The 18,514-nt window shown below is 42.6% G+C and overlaps 1 protein-coding gene across 3 annotated transcripts in view; it reads left to right on the forward strand.

The window, feature by feature from the left end:
* myo5b (myosin VB) overlaps window positions 1-18,514 on the forward strand; it is a 299,416-nt gene that overhangs the window by 108,545 nt on the left and 172,357 nt on the right. For all 3 annotated transcript variants that reach the window (XM_059989735.1, XM_059989733.1, XM_059989734.1), the window contains exons 5-7: window positions 122-278; window positions 13,206-13,349; window positions 17,230-17,311. In XM_059989735.1, coding sequence (XP_059845718.1) covers window positions 122-278; window positions 13,206-13,349; window positions 17,230-17,311 — 383 coding nt within the window. The remainder of the gene's footprint in view (window positions 1-121; window positions 279-13,205; window positions 13,350-17,229; window positions 17,312-18,514) is intronic.

Here is an 18,514-nt window from a genome sequence, read left to right on the forward strand (position 1 = left end):
ACAGTGACATAAATGTGCTTTGAACCCTGCACCAGGACTGAGAGTGGAGAGTTGAGGTGCACTGTTTTCTAATGGAGTGGCACAGACTTAAGTTGTAAATGTCTTTTTTTTTCTGCCTCAGAGATGAGAAGAACCAATCGATCATTGTGAGCGGTGAGTCTGGAGCTGGAAAGACAGTGTCTGCCAAGTACGCCATGCGCTACTTTGCGACTGTGGGTGGCTCAGCCAGCGAAACAAATGTCGAGGAGAAGGTCCTGGCCTCAAGTCCAATTATGGAGGTAAGTACGTTCATTCAGAATAAGTCATTGTAAATTTATGACGACCTTGATTTAGATACAGTGGTGCTAGAAAGTTTGTGAACCCTGTAGAATTTTCTCAATTTCTGCATAAATATGACCTAAAATGTGATCAGTTCTTGGAAGTCCTAAAACCAGATAAAGAGAACCCAATTAAATAAATAACACAAAAAACATTATCCTTGTTCATTTATTTATTGAGAAAAATTATCCAATAATACATTTTGCTTTCAGTAACTAGTGTGACACTACCCCCCGTACAGCACTAACTTCAACCAAACACTTCAGGTAACTGTTGATCAGTCCTGCACATCGGCTTGGAGGAATTTTAGGCCATTCCTCCTGACAAAACTGCTTTAACTCTGGGATGTTGGTTGGCTTCCTTACATGAACTGCTTGTGAAAGGTCCTTCCAAAATATTTCTATAGGATTAAGGTCAGGACTTTGACTTGGCCATTCCAAAACATGAATTTTCTTCTTTTTAAACCATTTTGTTTTTGATTTACTCTTGTCTTACAAGTCATTGTCTTGTTACATTATCCAACAACTCTGGCATTGTCCTGTAAAATGTCTTGAGACAATTTTGAATTCAATTTTCCCTCAACAATTGCCAGCTGTCCAGTCCCTGAAGCAGCAAAGTAGTCCAAGACCATGATGCTCCTTCCACCATGCTTCACAGTTGGGATGAGGTTCTGGTGTTGGTGTGCTGAGCCCTTTTCCCTCCAAACATAGTAATGTGCATTTCTACCAGCGAGTTCAGCTTTTGTCTCATCTGTCCACAGAACATTGTCCCAGAAGCATTGTAGAACATCCAGGTGGTCTTTTGCAAACTTGAGATGTGGAGCAATTTTTTTTTTGGAGAGCTGTGGTTTCCTCTGTGGTGTCTTTCCATGAACACCGTTCTTGCTCAGTGTTTTTTTTATAGTGGACACCTGAACAGAGACTTTAGCAAGTTCTAGAGATTCCTACAGGTCTTGTGCTGTTACCCTTGGAATCTTTTTCACCAACATTGCACGTTGTGCTCTTAGTGTGATCTTTGCAGGATGCCCACTCCTAGGGGGAGTAGCAACAGTACAGAGTTTCCTCCATTTCTAGACAATCTCTCTTAACTGTGAACAATGAACACTCAGGGCTTTAGAAATGCTTTTGTATTTTTTTTGTAACACTGAGCGTCATAGGAAGTCATTCCTACCCGTGGCCATCAAACTTTACAACTCCTCCCTCAGAGTGTCAGACACTCTGAGCCAATAGGCTGGTCCTGGACTTATTTCCACTTGGCGTGATTAACTTATTATTATTTAATTATTTATGGTTTTATATTGCTATCTTTCTCCACTATTCTTGGTTGGTGTGGCTGTAACGAAACCCAATTTCTCTCGGGATCAATAAAGTATGTCTGTCTGTATCCTTTTCTAGTTTCATGAATTTTCTCTAAAATTCTTCTTCTAAGGTCCTCTGAAAGTTGTTTAGATCGAGAAATGGTGCACATAAAGAGGTCTTTCTTGAGATGAACAGGCTCTGTCAGTAACCTGACTTTGTGTGTCTTTTTTATAGGGCCGGGCATCTCTACAGCCCACTCCTCCAATCTCATCTCATTGATTGGAACACCTGATTCCAAATAGCTTTTGTAGAAAGCATTATTTCTCAATAACTAAATGAACAAGTATGACATTTTTTGTTTTACTTATTTAATTGGGTTCTCTTTATCTAGTTTTAAGACTTATGTGAAGATCTTCGCATTTTATGTGATAGTTATGCAGAAACAGAGAAATTTCTATAGGTTTCACAGACTTCCTAGCACCACTGTATGACATAGATACTTAATAAATAATAAATACTTTATAAATAATAAAGTATAAAATACTTTTTGGATCCCAAAGGAAATTACAGTGTCACGGTAGCATTACAAGTACAGAGATATACAAATATTAGAAGAGTAGTAGAAAGATTGAAGATAATTTACCTCAAACATTCTAACAGGAGAGGGTCATCACCTCCCCAGCTGTAGGTTGACTCATTAGAGAGCCTATCGGCCCAGGGTAAGAATGACTTGCTATGTATGTTATAACATGCTATGTTGATGCTGGAATGTGTGGCAACAATTGTGGGCTGCCCACACTACAACCTTGGTTGATGCAAAAGATGCATTTCACTGTATGTTTCAATATGCAAGTGATAGACTTCGATCTTAGACTTTGGTCTTCTTTGGATTTGCTTACAACAGAAAGTTAAGAGGCAGGATCTCCCATTTCAAGTCAAGTTTATTGTTAACTATGTAGATGTGTACAGTCAAATGAGATAGTTTCTCTGGACCAGGGTGTAAAGCAGAGTAGTCCACATCACATACACCTAACACACAATAACTTAGGAAAGTAAGAATAAAATTACACATAAATAAACAAAGTAAAGTGCATCTAAAGCGTTTCTAAGGAGCTGAGTGTTCATTGGTCACAGTAAGAGTAATTGTCTACAAATGGAGGAAACTCCGTACTGTTGCTACTCTCCCTAGGAGTGGGCATCCTGCAAAGATCACACCAAGAGCACAACGTGCAATGTTGGTGAAAAAGAACCCAAGGGTAACAGCAAAAGACCTGCAGAAATCTCTGGAACTTGCTAAAGTCTCTGTTCATGTGTCTGCTATGAGAAAAACACTGAGCAAGAATGGTGTTCATAGAAGGACACCATGGAGGAAACCACTGTTCCCTCTCCAAAAAAAACATTTCTGCAAATTTCAAGTTTGCAAAAGACCACCTGGATGTTCTTTTACCAAAATACATTATCATACATTTCCCAACACTGTATTCCGGCTGCCAATTTTTTGGACCATTCTTCCAATTTGTCTAAGTCCTGCTGCAATTGCTTTGCTTCCTCAGTACTACCTACCCCTCCACCGATCTTTGTATTATCCACAAACTTAGCCATAAAGCCATCAATTCCATTATTCAAATCATTGACAAACAATGTGAGAAGCGGTCCCAATACTGACCCCTGAGAAATACCAGTAGTCACTGGTAGCAACCAACCAGAAAAGCCCCCATTATTCCCACTCGCTGCCTGGCTGCATGTCAGCCATTCCTCTATCCATGCCAGTATCTTTCCCGTAATGCCATAGGATTTTATCTTGTTAAGCAGCCTCATAAGTGGCACCTTATCATATGCCTTCTGAAGATCCAAATAAATGACATCCACTGCCTCTCCTTCACTACCTTATATGCCTTTCCTTGGCTTTCATGCGGTCCTTAACATCCCTTGTCCCCCACGGTTGCTACCCTTGCCATTTGAAAACAACTTCTTGTGTGGAACAAATCTATCCTTCACCTTGTGAACTATTCCCAGCAACTTCAGCCATATCTCCTCTTAGCTCATCCCCACCAGTATCCTCCTCCCATCCACCTGGGCAAGCTCCTCTCTCATGTCTCTGTAATTCCCTTTATTCCATTGTGATACTGACACTTGTGACTTATGTTTCTCCCTCTCAAATTGCAGTATGGATTCAATCACATTATGATCACTGCCTCCTAACGGTTCCTTTACATTAAGTTCCCTGATAAGATCTGGGTTATTACACATCACCCAATCTCAGACAGCCTTTCCCCTCCAAAACAGGTATACTGATTTGGATACTGTTGGTGGGGGGGGGGGGCGGGATGGCTTACCTGGGACAAGCTGTGGCAGCCGGATCTCTGGCACTGAGTCTGATTCTGCAGTGCAGAAGGGAGGGAGGAAGAAGAGGAGAGCGGTGGTGATGCACCATCAATAACTCTGGGAGATGTGAGGTGAGATATAGGCTTTTATTGGCTGGAAGAAAGAACAAGCAGCAATTGACCACCACACTACATCCCGGAGACTGAGGCCGGGGCTGTGTCTCCAATCGCCTTTATACAGGGGTCCGTGGGAGGAGCCACAGGAGCAGTCAGCAGAGGGCGTGTCCAGACAGGTATATGTAGTTCACCACATTCACCCCCCCTTTGTTTTAAAAGAGAGTCCCCATGGGGTGAAGTTTCTGACAAGTATATTTACAGGTTAAGTCTATCAGGTGGTTGAATCTGTCGCTGCGATCTACATAGCACCGGCTGTGATTCCACAGGTGCCAGTGGTGATTGTTCAAAGGCAAGAACTGCTTCTGGAGCTTGGGGGTCCAAGTCTAATTTTTCCGGACGTAAAATACTTTCCATGTTTTAAAACTTCCAGCCAATAAAATTGATGCGCCATCAATAACTCTTGGAGATGTGAGGCGAGATATAGGCTTTTATTGGCTGGAAGAAAGAACAAGCAGCAATTGACCACCACACTACATCCCGGAGACTGAGGCCGGGGCTGTGCCTCCAATCACCTTTATACCGGGGTCCGTGGGAGGAGCAACGGTCAGTGGGAGGAGCCACAGGAGCAGTCAGTGGGGGGGGGGGGGGGGCGCGTGTCCAGACAGGTGTATGTAGTTCACCACAGGTAGTGATAGGGGACTCCATAGTCAGGGGTGCAGACAGGAGATTCTGTGGTCATGACAGAGACTCCTGGATGGTTTGCTGTCTCCCGGGTTCCAGGGTCAGGGATGTCTCTGATCGCGTGCACAGCATTCTGAAGTGGGAGGGTGATCAGCCAGATGTTGTGGTACACATCGGTACCAATGACATAGGTAGAAAGAGTCAGGAGGTCCTGAAGAGTGAGTATAGAGAGCTTGGTAGGAAGTTGAAAAACAGGACCTCGAGGGTAGTAATCTCCGGATTGCTGCCTGTGCCACGTGCCAGTGAGGGTAAGAGTAGGATGCTCTGGCAGATGAACAAGTGGCTGAGAAACTGGTGTAGGGGGCAGGGTTTCAGATTTCTAGATCATTGGGACCTCGTCTGGGACAGGTGGGACCTGTATAAGAGAGACGGGTTACACCTGAACTACAAGGGGACCAATATACTTGCAGGGAGGTTTGCTAGTGTTATTGGGGAGGGTTTAAACTAGATTTGCAGGGGGATGGGAACCAGAGTGCCAGAGTAGGTAGTGGATGGGGGTAAAAATAAATGATGTTAGTAGTTCATGCAAAGTCACAAATAGAAGGGTTGTGTGTGGTGGTAATAATTTTCTGTCTATTTCAATGTGAGGAGTATTGTGGGAAAGGCAGACGGGCTGAGGGCCTGGATTGACACGTGGAATTATGACATCATAACCATTACTGAAACTTGGCTACAGGAGGAGCAGGACTGGCAGCTCAATGTTCCAGGGTTCCGATGTTTCAGATGTGATAGAGGCAGAGGGATGAAGGGTGGGGGCGGGGTGGCTTTGCTAGTCAAGGAAAATATTACAGCAGTGCTTTGGCAGGACAGATTAGAGGGCTTGTCTACTGAGGCCATATGGGTGGAGCTGAGAAACAGGAAAGTTATGATCACAGTAATAGGGTCGTATTATAGACCACCCAATAGTCAGCGTGAATTGGAGGAGCAAATCTGCAGAGAGATAGCACACAACTGCAGGAGACAGAAAGTTGTGATTGTAGGGGATTTTAATTTTCCACACATTGATTGGGAATTTCATACTGTTAAAGGTCTAGATGGGTTAGAGTTTGTAAAATGTGTTCAGGAAAGTTTTCTAAATCAATATATAGATGTACCAACTAGTGAGGATGCAATATTAGATCTCCTATTAGGAAATGAGTTAGGGCAGGTGACGTAAGTGTGTGTAGGAGAGCACTGGTTCCAGTGATCATAGCGCCATTCATTTCAACTTAATCATGGATAATGATAGATATGGTCCTTGGGTTGAAGTTCTAAACTGGAAAAAGGCCAAATTTTGAAGAAATGAGAAAGGATCTAAAAAGCATAGATTGGGACAGGTTGTTCTCTGGGAAGGATGTGATTGGTAAGTGGGAGGCCTTCAAAGGAGAAATATTGAGAGTTTGTATGTCAGGGTTAAAGGCAAAATGAATAAGAATAAGGAACCTTGGTTCTCAAGGGATATTGGAACTCTGATAAAGGAGAAGAGAGAGATGTATAACATGTTTAGGCAACAGGGAGGAAATAAGATGCTTGAGGAGTATAAAAAGAGTAAGAAAATACTTAAAAAGGAAATCTGGAGGGCTAAAAGAAGACATGAGGTTGCTTTGGCAATCAGGTTGAAGGATAATCCCAAGAGCTTCTACAGATATGTTAAGAGCAAAAGGATAGTAAGGGATAAAATTGGTCCTCTTGAAGATCAGAATGGTTGGCTATGTATGGAACCAAAAGAAATGGGAGCGATATTAAATGGGTTTTTTGCATCTGTATTTACTAAGGAAACTGGAATGGAGTCTATGGAAACAAGTAGGGAGGTCATGGAACTTATACATATTAAAGAGGGAGGAGGTGCTTGCTGTCTTGAGGGAAATCAGAGTAGATAAATCCCCAGGACCTGACAGGGTATTCCCTCAGACCTTGAAGGAGACTAGTGTTGAAATTGCAGGGGCCCTGGCAGAAATATTTAAAATGTCGATATCCAGGGGTCAGGTACCGGAAGATTGGAGGATAGCTCATGTAGTTCTGTTGTTTAAAAAAGGCTGAAAAAGTAAGCTGGGAAATTATAGGCTGGTAGTTTGACATCGGTAGTAGGTAAATTATTGGAAAGAATACTAATAGATAGGATCTACAAGTACTTGGATAGACAGGGAGATATTAGAAAAAGTCAGCATGGCTTTGTGTGTGGTAGGTCATGTTTAACCAATCTTTCTTTTCTTTTTCTATCTTTTTATTATCATTATTAATAACAACAAAATAAAATTGGTACATAGATAATGGGATTACAAACGTACATATTTCAACTAACTATAAAAGAATACAAAAACAATGATTACAGTATAAATGACTTTTCCCACATCATAAATGATACAATATACAAGTAAACAAGGCAAACCTAGGTATATCATAATATAGAATAAAAAAAAGAAAAAAGAAAAAGAAAACAAAAAAAATTATTATGCTAAAAAAACTAATCTAAAATCTAATAACTAATAGAAGAAAAAAACAAAAAAAAAGAAAAAATAAAGAAAAAAAGGGCTGTTTATACTATCTCACAAAAATACAAAATCATCAGTGTCATCAACTCCGATCCTCTCGACATATATGAAAACAAAATTGGAAAATCAAATAGGCTTGGAACAGGGTCATATTACATCATATGAAAATATTGAATAAATGGTCTCCATATCTTTTCAAATTTAGTAGAAGTGTCAAATACACCACTTCTAATTTTTTCTAAATTCAAACATAACATAGTTTGAGAAAACCAATGAAATACAGTAGGAGGATTAATTTCCTTCCAATTCAACAAAATAGATCTTCTAGCCATTAGTGTAGAAATGCATTCATTCGACAAGCGAATGTTTAACCAATCTATTAGAGTTTTTCGAGGAAGTTACCAGGAAAGTGGATGAAGGGAAGGCAGTGGATGTTGTATACATGGACTTCAGTAAAACCTTTGACAAGGTCCCACATGGGAGGTTAGTTAGGAAGATTCAGTCGCTAGGTATACATGGAGAGGTAGTAAATTGGATTAGACATTGGCTCAATGGAAGAAGCCAGAGAGAGGTAGTGGAGGATTGCTTCTCTAAGTGGAGGCCTGTGAAAAGTGAAGTGGCACAGGGATCAGTGCTGGGTCCATTGTAATTTGTCATCTATATCAATGATCTGGATGATAATGTGGCAAATTGGATCAGCAAATTTGCTGATGCTGCAGAGATTGGAGGTGTAGTGGACAGTGAGGAAGGTTTTCAAAGCTTGCAGAGGGATTTGGACCAGTTGGAGGAATGGGCTGAAAAATGGCAGATGGAGTTTAATGCAGACAAGGGTGAGGTATTGCACTTCAGAAGGTCAAAGCAAGGTAGAACATACAAGGTAAATGGTAGGACACTGAGGAGTGCAGTAGAACAGGGGGATCTGGGAGTACAGATACATAATTCCCTAAAGGTGGTGTCATAGGTGGATAGGGTCGTAAAGAGAGCTTTTGGTACATTGGCCTTTATAAATCAAAGTATTGAGTATATAAGAGTTGGAATGTAATGGTGAGGTTGTATAAGACATTGGTGAGACCGAATTTGGAGTATTGTGTGCAGTTTTGGTCACCTAATTACAGGAAGGATATTAATAAGGTTGAAAGAGTGCAGAGAAGGTTTACAAGGATGTTGCCGGGACTTGAGATACAGAAAAAGGTTGAATAAGTTAGGACTTTATTCCCTGGAGCATAGGAGAATGAGGGGTGATTTGATAGAGGTGTATAAAATTATGATGGGTATAGATAGAGTGAATGCAAGCAGGCTTTTTCCACTGAGGCCAAGGAAGAAAAAACCCAGAGGTCATAGGTTAAGGGTGAAGGGGGAAAAGTTTAAAGGGAACATGGGGGAGGGTCTTTTCCCACAGAGAGTGGTGGGATTGTGGAATGAGCTGCCAGATGAAGTGGTAAATGCGGGCTCACTTTAGACATTTAAGAAAAACTTGGACAGGTATATGGATGAGAGGGGTTTGGAGGGATATGGCCCAGCTGTAGGTCAGTGGGACTAGGCAGAAAAATGGTTCTGCACAGCCAAGAAGGGCCAAAAGGCCTGTTTCTGTGCTGTAATGTTCTATGGAGTAGGCACAAGAAGAAGCTGCTCTAAAAAGTATCTCGTAGGCATTCAACAAATTCCCTCCCTTACAATCTGACACCAACCTGATTTTCCCAATGCCCTTCCATATTGAAGTCCCCCATTACAATTGTAATATTAACCTTTTTACATGTTTTTCCACATCCCTTTGCAAACTCAGCCCCAAATCTTGACTACTATTTGGAAGCCTATATGTGATTCCCTAATGTTTTTTTTCACCCTTACAGTTTCTTGATTCCATCCACAAAGATTCAACATTCTCCGACCCTATGTCACCTCTTTCTAAGGATGTAATTCCATCTCTCACCAACAGAGCCACACCACCGCCTATGCCTTCCTGACTGTCCTTTCGTTACAAAGTATATCCTTTGACATTAAGCTGCCAACTATGGCCTTCTTTCAGCCACAACTCAGTGATGCCCGCAATGTCATACCGACCAATCTCTAATTACACCACGAGTTTGCCCACCTTATTCTGAATGCTATGCGCATTTAAATACAGCACCTTCAGTCTAGCAATCTTTCCCCTTTTGAATATTGCATCTGTGGTACAATTTAAGTCTTTGCTCTGTCTGCATGATTCCCAGTTACTGGCCTGTCCTTCCTTACATTCATGTTACACCCATCATCTACTTGTAAACCTCTTAGCTCATCCTCAGCTCTGTCATACTGGTTCCCATCCCCCTGTCACAATGTTGAGATTACTACCTTTGAGGTCCTGCTTCTGAGCTTCCTTCGTAATTCCCTGTATTCTCCTCCCCTTTTCTACCTATGTCATTGGTACCAATATATACCATGATTTCTGACTGCTCACCCTCCCTTTCAGGATATTGTGGACTCATTCAGAAATATCATGGACTCTGGCACCTGGGAGGCAAATTATCATCTGTGTTTCTCTATTGCATCCACAGAATCATCTATCTGTCCCCTGACCATAGAGTTCCCTATCACTGCTGCCATCCTCTTCAGTTCCCTACCCTTCCGAGCCACAGGGCCAGACTCAGTGCCAGAGGCACGGTCACTGTTGCTTCCCCCAGGTAGGTCGTTCCCCTCCAACAGTACTCAAAATGGAGTACTTATTGTTGAGGGGGCCGGCCAGAGGGGTTTTCTCCACTATCTGACATTCTCCCTTCCCTCTCTGGATTGTCACCCATTTATCTGTCTCCTGTAGCCTTGGGCTGACCACCTCCCTGTAGCTCCTGTCTATCACCACTTCACTTTCCCAAACAAGCTGAAGGTCATCGAGCTGCAGCTCCTGTTCCTTAACACAATTCCTAAGGAGCTGCAGATCGATGCACCTGGTGCAGATGTGGTCATCGGGAAGGCTGGAAGTCTCCCATAAATCCCACGTCTGACATCCAGAGCAGAACACTGGTTCTGTAGACATATCCGCTATTCTCTCAAAAGTTAAGTAAGAAATAAGGAATGAACTTACATAGTTACCTCGCATCTGCCTGTTCTTCCCAAAGCCCTTCTGGTCATTTCTTCTCCTCCCCCCCTTCTTACATTCCCCTTTGTGGCTTCCCTCTCATCCCTGCTCCTCTCCTTAGTTACCCATCACCACTCTCTGATGTCCCTCCTCTTTCCCTTTCTCCCATGGTCCACTCTTCTCTCCTATCAGATTCCTCCTTCTTCAGCCCTTTCTCTCTTCCACCTATCACTTCCCAGATTTTTACTTCATTCCACCCCCTCCACCCACCCACCCACCACCTTGCTCACCTAGAGTCACCTATCAAGTGACTTGGTGTGTGAAAGACCAAGAGGCAACTACAGAGGAGGGTACAATGGTGCAGGTCCATGGGACTAGGCAAAATCATAGTTCTGCATGGACTCAATGGGGCTGAAGGGTCTTTTTCTATGTTGTAGTGCTCTATGACTCGAATGCACAGTTGTTAACCTTAGTGCAATGTTGTGTATGAAATTGTAAGAGGCAGAGGTTGAAATTGCTTGGTAACTTGAGTTATTGAATTTCAAAGTATATTTCTTGTCAAAATATGGACACCATATACAACCTTGAGATTCATCTTCTTGTAGGCAGTCCAGAACAAAGAATTCACAAAAACCCCACTCCTTCAAACTGTAAATATGCAAAAAAACCCCAAAACAAATCATGCAAACAGTAAAAATAAAACACACTCAGAACATGAACTGGAGTCCCCAAAACTGAGTCTACGGACGCGGAGACAGTTCAGTACTGAATTGAGTGCCAATGGCTGCAGGCCACAGTCACAGAGACAGTTCAGTGCTGAGGTGATTACTGATGTCTACAGGCCACAGAGACGGAGACAATTCGGTGCTGAGGTGATTACTGCTGTCTACAGGCCACAGAGACGGAGACATTTCAGTGCTGAGGTGATTACTGCTGTCTACAGGCCACAGACACGGAGACAGTTCAGTGCTGAGGTGATTACTGATGTCTACAGGCCACAGAGATAGAGACAGTTCAGTGCTGAGGTGATTACTGATGTCTACAGGCCACAGACACGGAGACAGTTCAGTGCTGAGGTGACTCGTGATGTCTACGGGCCACAGTCACAGAGACAGTTCAGTGCTGAGGTGATTACTGATGTCTACGGGCCACAGTCACAGAGACAGTTCAGTGCTGAGGTGATTCCTAATGTCTACAGGCCACAGAGATGGAGACGGTTCAGTGCTGAGGTGATTACTGATGTCTACAGGCCACAGAGATGGAGACAGTTCAGTGCTGAGGTGATTACTGATGTCTACAGGCCACAGACACGGGGACAGTTCAGTTCTGAGGTGATTCCTGATGTCTATAGGCCACAGAGATGGAGACAGTTCAGTGCTGAGGTGATTACTGATGTCTACAGACCACAGACACGGAGACAGTTCAGTGCTGAGGTGATTACTGATATCTGCAGGCCACAGAGACGGAGGCAGTTCAGTGCTGAGGTGATTACTGATGTCTACAGACCACAGAGACGGAGACAGTTCAGCTCTGAGGTGAGTAAAGCCTCACGGAATAGTGAGCTGAACACCATTTTGTCTTTTGCCCTCAGCCTTGACACTTTAGTCTTTTTAACCTGGCTTGTTGCTTAAATTAAATAAACAGCAGTTTGTTTTTCAGTCTGCGGCCTGGGCCCCAGATTGGCCCGAAGTCTGCTTTAGCAATGGTAGCCACAGCTGTACCTGCACTCTCGAGACCACTTCGTCAGTCCATCAGGGTACCGCAAAAACATCAGGCCGTACAGACACCAGTCCCACGGAAATTACATTGATTGCACTGATCATAGTACAGTAAAAGGTCTATTTTGCAGAATAGTTAGCAGTTTTGTTAACTGCCCACAAAGCGTCAACGTGTATCTCCAGCGCCATCTCGTTGGTGACTATTGAGGGTGAAGGGTCTGACCATGATCATGTATTTCCACAGTATCTTTCTGGACGTGGAGTGTACAAGGCTGGAAGTGCCCCCCCCCCTCCCCCCGTTACTACAGCATACACCAGGTGGCCACTTCACTAGGTACAGGAGTATGCCTAATAGTGTGGCCACAGGAGTGTGGCCTTCCACTGCTGTAGCCCATCCACTTCAGACTTTGACATGTGCATCCACTGTGCTCATTCCGCACACCACCGGTGTAACATGTGGTTATCTGAGTCTCTGTTGCCTTCTAGACTGGCCATTCTCCTCTGACCTCTCACAGTTACAAGGCATTTTCACCCACAGAACTGCTACTCACTGGCTGCTATTTTGTTTTTCGCACCATTCTCTGTAAACTCTAGAGAATGATGTACTTGAAAATCCCAGGAGACCAGCAGTTTCTGAGGCAGCCAAACAACACCATCTAGCACCAATGGTCAAAGTCACTTAGATCACACTTCTTCCCCATTCTGAACAACAACTGAACCTTTTGACCCTGTCTGCATGCTCTTATGTATTGAGTTGCTGCCACATGATTGGCTGATTAGAATTTTGTACAGTAGTCCAGTGGTTAGCACAGTGGTTTACAGTGCAGGTGACCCAGGTTCAATTCCCGCCGCTGCCTGTAAGGGGTTTCTACATTCTTCCTGTGACTAAGTGGGTTTTCTCCTATTGCCTCAGTTTCCTCCCACAGTCCAAACACATACCGTTTGGTAGGTTAATTGGTCATTGTAACTTGTTCTGTGATTAGACTAGGATTAAAACGAGGATCGCTGGGCAGCCTGGCTTGAAGGGCAGGAGGGGATTATTCTGCAATGTAGCTGAATCAATTGGCCAGCAGGTGTACAGATGTAGCTAATAAAGTGGCCGCTCATTGTATGTAATTCATGCATTGTTATATTGCTATGCTGTAATTATTCTTTATTTTAAACAGGCCATTGGTAATGCTAAGACGACAAGGAACGATAACAGCAGTCGCTTTGGGAAATATATCCAAATTGGTTTTGACCGCCGATATTACATTATTGGTGCCAACATGCGGACATATCTGCTGGAGAAGTCAAGAGTGGTTTTCCAGGTCGGTACACATGTCTGCAGTAGAACTTGGTTGAATATCCATTGCAAAATAATTTGGAATATTCTGTTTAAAGGGAGAGAGACAACTTTGGCTTCTCAGCATAAATTGATGAAGGTTGAGTGGCAGATGTGTTGTATGTATATGGATTTTAGTACAGCATTTGACAAGGTTCCCCATGATAGACTTATTCAGAAAATCAGATGGCTACATAAATTCAGAACTGGCTTCGCAGAAGGTGCTGTAGATGGAGCATATTCCGTTGTGATGCTGGTGACCAGGTGTGCACTGCAAGGATCTATTCTGGGTCTCCTGTTCTTTGTGGTTTTTAGAAATGACTTAGACAAAGAATTGGAAGGATTTGCAAATGACATGAAGGTTACTGGTTTTGTGGATAGTGTAGAAGGTTTTCATAGGAAATGACCTGAGAGGAAAATGGGAACATGACATTTCACGCCACCCTGGTTGTCCATGATTGGTCAGCTACCAATGTTTCAGGAATGAATGGTCAAAACATTAAAGTATTTTTAGATTAGTCAGTTGCAGCATAAAAGAAATTCATGAATGCACAGTGTGGGCCAAAATTATAATGTGTTGAATATTAATCCACTTAAAATTCTTAACTTAATCTGAAATTCTGAAGCGTCCTGTAGTGTTCAAGGCTGAACATATAAATTGCACTCTGCTGAGTTGCTCCTCTATGATTTTCTGTATCTTTTGTTTTTTACTACATAGAACAATACAGCACAGAACAGGCCTTAAAGCACGCAATGCTGTGCTGACCTTTTAACCTACTCTAAGATCAACCAAACCTTTTCTTCCACTTTTCTATCACCCACGTGTCTAAGAGTTTCTTAAATATCCCTAATGTATTTAGATGATTTACCAGAATGCTGCCTGGATTAGAGAGCATGTCCTTGAAGATAGGTTGAATGAGCTAGGGGTTTTCTGTTTGGAGTGACGGAGGATGAGAGATGACTTGATAGAGGTGTACAAGATGATCAGAGGCATTGATCGAGTGGACAGCCAGAGCCAGCTAATGCAAGGGGGCACAATCTAAGGTGATTAGAGGAAATAATGTATGTTATGTTACTTCTGTTTAAATATACCGTGGGTTAACAATGAAGAATCATACTCTGGAAGAATTAGAGAACTTTTATTTACAGTAATAAACAAACATGTCTTAACCCAGTCACATGGTGGAACATTCTGGCAAACCTGTGCATGCTCAGCGCTCTGTCCAATCATGCACTGGCACATCATTGCACATGATATCACCACATAGAGGTGGGGTAAAATCATTACACAGAGCGTGGTGGGTGTTTGCAACGCCTGACCAGGGGTATTGGTAGAGGCGGATACATTAGAGACTCTTGGATAGGAGCACGGATGGTAGCAAAATGGAGGACTGTGTGGGAGGGGAGGTTTAGTTCTTAGAGTAGATTAAAAGGTCGGCACAACATTGTGTGCCAAAGGGCCTGTACTGTACTTAACGTTCCATGTTCTACCCACCCCTTCCACACATCTGCTACTCTTTGTGTAAAAAACACCTGACATTCTCCCTAGACCTTGCTCCAATCACTTCCAAATTGTGTCCCATTTATTTATTTATTTATTTATCTATCTATCTATCTATCTATTTATTTATTGTATACTTTCCTGTTTCCTGTTGCCACTTTGAGTAAGGACAGAATTAGTTTCATAGAATTGGATACAGACTGCAGTTGTGCTCAGAATCAAATGACTCTACAACACAAGACATTAGAACAGCTGCACATTTGCCAACTACAATGTAAGCATTCTCATCCTGGGTCATATATTGATATACTTTTCTGATGTCAATATCTACCTCATAATGGTTATGGTAGAGATACATCATCTGCAATATTAGTAAACCAATAGCATTTTAACTCATTACTTTTAACAGTGCAAGAAGCTGAGATGGGCTTTTGAACATTACTCTGGGCATAGCTTGTGACCGATGACAATACAAAATGAGTGAATGGGCATCCATCTCTAAGGGCCCCATCACCCGGGACATTCCTTCTTCCCTCTGCCATTAAGAAGGAAGGTACAGGAGCCTGAAGACACACACTCAGCGATTCAGGAACAACTTCTTCCCCTCTGCCATCAGGGAGGAGGTACAGGAGTCTGAAGACACACACTCAGCGATTCAGGAACAGCTTCTTCCCCTCTACCATCAGGGAGGAGGTACAGGAGCCTGAAGACACACACTCAACACTTTAGAAACAGCTTCAGCTCTTCTGCCATCAGATTTCTGAATGGTTGATGTGGTAAACTCTGTGTATACCACGCCACTCCTGATGAAGGGTTTTGGCCTGAAACATTGTTATTACCTCCTTCCATAGATGCTGTCTGGCCTGCTGAGTTCTGCCAGCATTTTGTGTTTTTTATTTATTTCCAGCATCTGCAGATTCACTTGTGTTGCCTATGTGTATACCTGTCTGGACACGCCCCTCTGCTGACTGCTCCTGTGGCTCCTCCCACAGACCCCGGTATAAAGGCGATTGGAGGCACTGCTCCTCCCTCAGTCTCCAAGATGTTGTGATCACTTCTGCTGCTAAAAAAAGCCTATCGTTCACCTCCCTTCTCCAAGAGTTATTGATGGTGCATCAGTTGATGACCTCAAGAACACCAACCACATCACTATTCCTCTTTTGGCACTATTTTAAATTTTTTATTGTTGTAACTTATAGTAATTTCTTTGCATGTAGTGCTGCCATAAAACAAGAGTTTCATGATGTACATCAGTGATAACAAACTGATTCTGAGTCTGGGATTGTGTTTTCTCAGCTAGTTGGAGTTCAGGTGACACAGAAATTGAATGTTGGCAATCAGAGTCAGAAGCAGGTTTAATATCACTGGCATAAGTCATCGAGTATGTTCAAAGTTCAAAGTAAATTTATTATTGAAATACATACAGTGCCTATAAAAAGTATTCACCCCGCCTTGGAAGTTTTCATGTTTTATTGCTGTACAACATTGAATCATGGTGGATTCGAACCGGCTTTATTTTGACACTGATCAACTGAAAAGACTCTTTCGTGTCAAAGTGAAACCAGACCTGTAGAAAGTGATCTAAATTAATTACAAATATAAAACACAAAATAATTGATTGCACAAGCATTCACCCCCTTCAAGTCAGTATTTAGTAGTATTAGTAGGTGCACCTTTGGCTGCAATTACAGCCTTGAGTCTGTGTGGATAGGTCTCTATCAGCTTTGCACATCTGGACACTGCAATTTTTCTCCATTCTTCTTTACAAAACTGCTCAAGCTCTGTCAGATTGTATGGGGATCGTGAGTGAACAGCCGTTTTCAAGTCCAGACACAAATTCTCAATTGAATTGAGTCTGGACTCTGACTTGGCTTCTCCTGGACATTAACTTGGTTTAGCTGGGTTTACTACAATCAATTGAAGTACCTTGACTGTGCATGGTGATGTCAATATAACTAATTATGTGACTTATAAAACTGACTGGCTGCACCAGTGATAACTTGGCATGTCATATTAAAAGGAGTGGGGTGTGAATACTTACGCAATCAATTATTTTGTGTTTTATATTTTTAAGTAATTTAGATCACTTACTAGAGATCTGTTTTCACTTTGACAGGAAAGAGTCTTTTTCTGTTGATCAGTGTCAAAAAAAGCCAAATTAAATCCACTGTGAAACAATAAACCATGAAAACTTCCCGGGGGAGAGGGGAATATTTTTTATAGGCACTGTATAGCTTCAAAATTAAATTACAATAAAGAGTTTTTATATTGTAATTTAGTTAATCATGTTCTGGTGTTGGCATTACTTACTTACCCCAAGTCTACCTGTCCATGAGGAATCAGGTTTGCTCTTTCTCTTTATCAGGCAGAAGATGAACGCAACTACCATATCTTCTACCAGCTGTGTGCCTCCGCCAATCGCCCAGAATTCAAGGAATTATATTTAAGTAAGTTACCCTGCCCAAAAATATCTATATAATTGCAAAATGACACAACTGACTTTGTGCCTGTTTAATTAAACTTTACTGAGCATAGAGCTGTTCTTGGCTTTTTCCTGTAATGTTCGATTCCGTTTTGTCGAGGGCCAGGAACTTCTTCAGAGACACACGAGGTGCTGCAGATGGTGGAAATCCCGATGAAAAGCAATCCTGATGAATGGTCTCAGCTTGAAACCTCGACTGGAATTTCTTCAAATGTTTTTCAACTAATTAATTACGTTTGATGTTCAGTCATGCCTATTTTAAGATACAGAGTTATTCATTCCATTACAGCAAAACATACAGTGAAACACATCATTGTGTTAACAGCCAGCACATCCGAGGTTGTGCTGAGGGCCACCACACATTCTGGTGCCAACACTGCATGGTCACTGTGACCAGCAGGACAGCAGAGAACACAACAAGTGAGAGCATGCCAAGCGACAGCAGCAAAACAAGACTCAGTCCCCTCTCCCATCCACCCACGCACATACACAGTCCTCTACTCTCAGGCCAGGTGACTTCTGCCTCCAGCCTCCAGCAGACTCATGAATTCGCAAACATTAGAACATAGAATAGTACACCACAGTAGAGGCCCTTCGGCCCACAATGTTGTGCCGACCCTTAAACCCCGCCTCACATATAACCCCCCACCTTAAATTCCTCCACATACCTGTCTAGTAGTCTCTTAAACTTCACTAGTGTATCTGCTTCCGCCACTGACTCAGGCAGTGCATTCCATGCACCAACCACTCTGAGTAAAGAACCTTCCTCTAATATCCCCATAGAACCATAGAACATTACAGCACAGAAACAGGCCTTTTGACCCTTCTCGGCTGTGCAGATCCATTTTTCTGCCTAGTCCCACTGACCTGCACCTGGGCTATATCCCTCCAAACCCCTCTCATCCATACACCTGTCCAAGTTTTTCTTAAATGTCAAAAGTGAGCCCGCATTTACCACTTCATCTGGCAGCTCATTCCACACTCCCACCACTCTCTGTGTGAAGAAGTCCCCCCCCAATGTTCCCTTTAAACTTTTCCCCCTTCACCCTTAACCTATGTCCTCTGTTTTTTTTCTCCTCTAGCCTCAGTGGAAAAAGCCTGCTTGCATTCACTCTATCCATACCCATCATAATTTTATACACTTCTATCAAATCACTCCTCATTCTCC

The sequence above is a fragment of the Hypanus sabinus genome, chromosome 14 (assembly GCF_030144855.1).
Source record: "Hypanus sabinus isolate sHypSab1 chromosome 14, sHypSab1.hap1, whole genome shotgun sequence".
In the NCBI taxonomy this organism is placed as follows: Eukaryota; Metazoa; Chordata; class Chondrichthyes; order Myliobatiformes; family Dasyatidae; genus Hypanus; species Hypanus sabinus.